Source organism: Acomys russatus, chromosome 3 (assembly GCF_903995435.1).
Source record: "Acomys russatus chromosome 3, mAcoRus1.1, whole genome shotgun sequence".
Lineage (NCBI taxonomy): Eukaryota > Metazoa > Chordata > Mammalia > Rodentia > Muridae > Acomys > Acomys russatus.
Window position 1 is genome coordinate 50,643,749 of NC_067139.1, and position 4,759 is coordinate 50,648,507.

Consider the following 4,759-nt stretch of genomic DNA (forward strand, 5'->3'; position numbering starts at 1 on the left):
AGTACATGTGTCTCTGTGTATCTATGAATGTATGTATGTTTATTTATATACAGTAATGCACTTAATTCACTAAGAAAATCAGACCCTTGGCCTGGCAAGACACTTCGGTTGCTAAAGTACTTGTCATGCAAGCATAAAAACCTGAGTTCACATCCCAGAACCCATGAGAAAAGCTGCTTGTTATCCCAACAATGGGATGGAAGACACAAGAGGCTCCCTGGAGCTCATTGGCCAGCCAACTCCAACAAATCAGCAAGCCCCAGAAACATTTAAAAAAAATATGTGCTCATAAGTGTGTGTGTGTGTGATTTTGAACATATGTGTTACAAATGCTAACACTACTTTACTGCTGGTCCTTTGGCTTCTGATGTAAATTTCATTGTGTTTTGTAGTCAAATATATCAATATTTTCTTTGATAGCTTCATTTCTTCATGCCACTTTCAGAGCTCCTTTTCTCAGTATAAAGCCCTCCTATATTACTTTTGGGAAACTTCACAGTAGCAACGCTTTTAGCTCTACTCACTCATCTCTCCATGGTCTGTGTGGTTTGTTCTTATGGTAGGAAGCTTCCCCAACCGCCACTTACAAAACATAGTACCTTTTCTTATACCGATGTCCTGAGTCAGGGTCAGGCCCAGGCTCAGTGCTGGTGATCTCTCATGCTGTGGTTTGCTGTATGGCAGGAGGTCCTCTTTTATCTCCTTTTTATAACATTCCCTCTTGAGCCATCATCACCTTTGAACTTTTCTGGGCGAATGTAAACCCCCCCCCCCCATCAAATTAGCATCTATCTTCAATTGCTATCTCCACCCCCACCTCCTGCCACATCTGTTTGTTTTGGAGGCCACAACTTGGGGGGGGGGCGGAGCGGTGCTGCAGAAAGAAAGAGGCACCAGCACTTTACTAACCCAACTCCCCCCCCCCCCCCCCCACACACAGCAACAAGGTATCTTTGCATTTATTCCACAGGTCACAGTTCTGCTGGCTGACAGATTTCCCTCATTCATTCCCCGGTAAGTTTACTTCTCCATAGTTTAAAATGTTGCTGCTCAGAGAAAGTGCATGTAACAGAAACATCCTGTGACTTCTTGCTTGTGGAAACAGACACAACACCCCTGTGAATGCACACAGTTCCTCAGGCTGCAAGGTGACTTTGGTTCCATTCCCAGTGTCTAAACTCATCACACGTAACTTCTAAGGTGATATTTGTCCTGAGTACCTCACGATAATTGCCTTCGACTACCTGAGTGCTTCCAAGCTTGTCCCAAACTTGTTATGCCTTGCACTGAAAAGTCTGCCTGTTGCACCAGGCCACTCTGGCATGGGCTGTGACACTTGGAAATTCGTTGCTCCCAAAGAGACTCCTCGTGTTCCTTTGATGGACTTAAAGAGCTCGTAATCTGAAGGCAGATATAAAGGGGGGAAACCCACATTTAATTATCAGTGTCGGGTGGGGACCACAAATGAGCTCAGGTTCAGTCTTGTTCAGTAAATCAAAGTGTTTTGAGAGGATTACTTGATGTGCACCAGAGTTTTTCCTGGGACTGCTCTGCCTGCCTCAAGACCAAAGGGAGAGTGATAGCTTGCTGAGTACATTGGGAAAGATGCCAAGAAGTTGTAAATCCTAGGTGTTAGAAAAAGCTTCTTTAGCACTATTTTTATTTAAAGGGGCATGTTAACCTCACTAAGTCTACCTGTGAACTGTCTCAAAAATGGCAGCCTAGAGTCTAACTGTTGGAGGGCATCTCAAAAGACAAGGACATGGGTAAGCCTGGTTACAGACATGGAGGGAGAGGACAACGTGCCCTGCCAAGGTCTTCTATAGTTTTAGTTATCTAGAACAATTTGAAGGATGGCAGACAGACAGATGCTGCTGAAGTTGGTAGAAAGACATTAGGACAGGGAAAACAGTATTTTGTGGAGCGTGATTAAAAATCTCAGGAACCACGGCAATAGCTGCAAAATTTGGAAGGGGGAGGTAGTAAAGGTCAAAAGTAAAAGAAAAACGTCCCCCTGGAACAAGAGTTCTTTATGAACATGGGCTGACATTCTATAATGATTGCATGGAGATTGTTGCACAGAGACTGTGGCGGGGACCTTTCCCAGGCAGAGGTATCTCAGAAGCTTCACATTCTCTCTTCTGTTGACTAGTGGACAGTTGCATCCAAAAGCAACACAATGGGCAGCGAAGAACTGGCCACTGTCACCTGCAGTAGCTAATCTCAGGACATCCACAAGTTTCAGAAATAGACCAGTCCATCGGCTTCCATCAGTTATGTTCCAGTATCCATATTTGCTCATTCCTTTATACAATGAGCAATTTTATATCATAACCTTTTCAATATGATATGCAATATAGCCTGAAATATCTTCTAGACAAAGAAATATCTACTGCAGCCTATACAATACACTCTGCTGGAAAGATTTCTCCATTCTGAAATGTAAAGCCCATTGACTGTACAGATGGCAGTCAACATCAACATTGGGCTACCTGACCCATTTTGTTCTAGGCAGTATCATTGTCAGCTACGTTAGAGAAAGGTGTCAGACTGCCATGTGTCCTTAGCATCGCACTGAACTAAGTTCAAGTGTACACCTTGGCCGAGTGCCTTGGCAGTGGGCAGTAGGCGGGTCCTCGTTTGAGTTGTTTCAATGAGCTTGTTTGGGTTGAGAGACAGAGGAAAGAAATGACACAGAGCATGCTGAGGGGGAGTGTGGCTGATGTAGTTGCCGGCAGGGTTGCTAAAATACAATAGATAGGTTTAGGATACTCTGGCCCTGATCCTCTTCCCTGAACAGTCACAGCACAGGAAGAAAGGAGTTATCTTTCCAGGGGTGAGGTGGATACTATTAAGATAATTCCACAAAACCACTCTGCTGGGGTCGGTGAAGGATCCCAAGATGGCTGAACGTAAACTTGCTCTAAAAACCATTGACTGGGTAGCTTTTGGGGCGATCATACCCCAAAACCAAAAGACAATTGCAAACTCCCTAAAGTCCTGGAGTGAGACCCTTCGCACCAGGTTGGCTAATCTGTCTGAGAAACCACCAGCAATTGACTGGGCTTTACTACAAGGCCAATGTGGCCAAGGCGGGCTTGGTGGATGATTTTGAAAAGAAGTGTAACGCCCTGAAGATCCCTGTGCCTGAGGATAAATACACAGCCCTGGTGAACCATGAGGAAAAGGAGGATATGAAGAACTGTGCTGAGTTTGTGTCTGGATCCCAGGTCAGGATCCAGGAATATGAGAAGCAGCTGGAGAAAATGAAGAACATAACTCCCTTTGACCAGATGACCATTGATGACTTGAATGAAGTGTTTCCAGAAACCAAGCTAGACAAGAAGAAGCACCTATACTGGCCCCACCAGCCCATCGAGAACCTGTGAGGCAGGCCAGGAGGGAACCCTGGCCGCATTGAAATAAAACATTTACATAGTGAAAAAAAAAAAAAGAAGATAATTCCACATGGATTTCTTTGCCTGTCACTGAGCTGTATGCCAGGTATCCCTGAGAATTATGAGGCTGTGAAGGTCAGATCCCAAGCATCGTAATCAAGCAGCACTCCTGGGAATCCTCGTGTGCATCTGCCCCCAGTGGCTGAAGGGCAGAACATCACCATTCATCTACATCTGTCATTTACCAAGTCAGGATTTTCTTTCATCTCTCAAACCTGAGAGGTCCAATACATTGCTCCAGCATATCACCGGGTAATTGAAAATCATCTTTAATATCATTGTTATTAAGAAATAACAGCAAAAATAAGTCTGTCTTCAATCTATCTTATCATTCAGCAATTAAACACAGAGAGAGTCCAGGAAAAGACAAAACCTCACCCCCTCGCCCTCCACCCCACTGTCCCTGGGCACAAGGAGTGTTGTTGGAGAAAGGACATGAGGACTGGGGGCCACGAAGAAAGGACAGTGTGTGTAAACAACCCTTTTGTGAAATTCTTCATCTGAAGATGCCTGCCAATTTAAGGGTTCAAGGTGACAATTTCTAAGTGAAGGGGCCATTTACTATTGTACTAGACATTGCATATATAGCTGGTGTGTGGTTGGGTGGAAATCAACCTTTCAGGAAGACCAAAGAACCCTGCTTTTTCTCCCACAGAATCCCCTCCATAACAAGGATGGAGGCAGGTCCCTGTCATTGTTCCAGATGATGGATGACCTACACATCCATTTCCAAGTGTAATGACACTCTTGCTTATTAAAGACCTCTCAGCTGAAGGGGCAGAATATTATGAACTGGCCAAGCCATTCATTTTCTTGAATATGTTATTCAGTATTTTATGCTAAACCAGCAATACACCATCCATTTTAGTACAATGATCCTTATGTTCAATAAAATTGAAGTGTCGCATCATAAATCATTAGAGTCATTTATTTTACATTAGACACATTAGCCACTATATTCCATAATCTATTACAATAAGGTGGATTTAAATGTACCCCAAGGAACTGCAGTAATAACTCCAGAACCAAATATAGCAATTTATGGATAAAATATGCTTAACCTAAAACTGCACTAGCTTTTGTGATGGCTGTGAACTCTGAATGGGATTTAGTGCTGATGGGGACTGAACTCAACCAGAGAGAGAGAGAGAGAGAGAGAGAGAGAGAGAGAGAGAGAGAGAGAGAGAGAGAGAGAGAGAGAGACAGGGAAATGACAGACCGGCCTCTAATTTTCTGTTCATTAGTTTTAGGAATGTACAAGATTAATAATTACACAATTCATCAGTGAGACATAAACTTTG

The 4,759-nt window shown here is 43.7% G+C and overlaps 1 protein-coding gene across 1 annotated transcript; it reads left to right on the forward strand.

The window, feature by feature from the left end:
* The first annotated feature begins 2,902 nt into the window (after positions 1 to 2,902).
* On the forward strand, positions 2,903 to 3,435 carry LOC127183954 (ATP synthase subunit d, mitochondrial-like). Its single transcript, XM_051140123.1, is given in 2 exon segments — positions 2,903 to 3,067; positions 3,069 to 3,435. Coding segments are annotated over 2 exon segments (486 nt in total). The 3' UTR covers positions 3,390 to 3,435.
* The last annotated feature ends 1,324 nt before the right edge of the window (positions 3,436 to 4,759 follow it).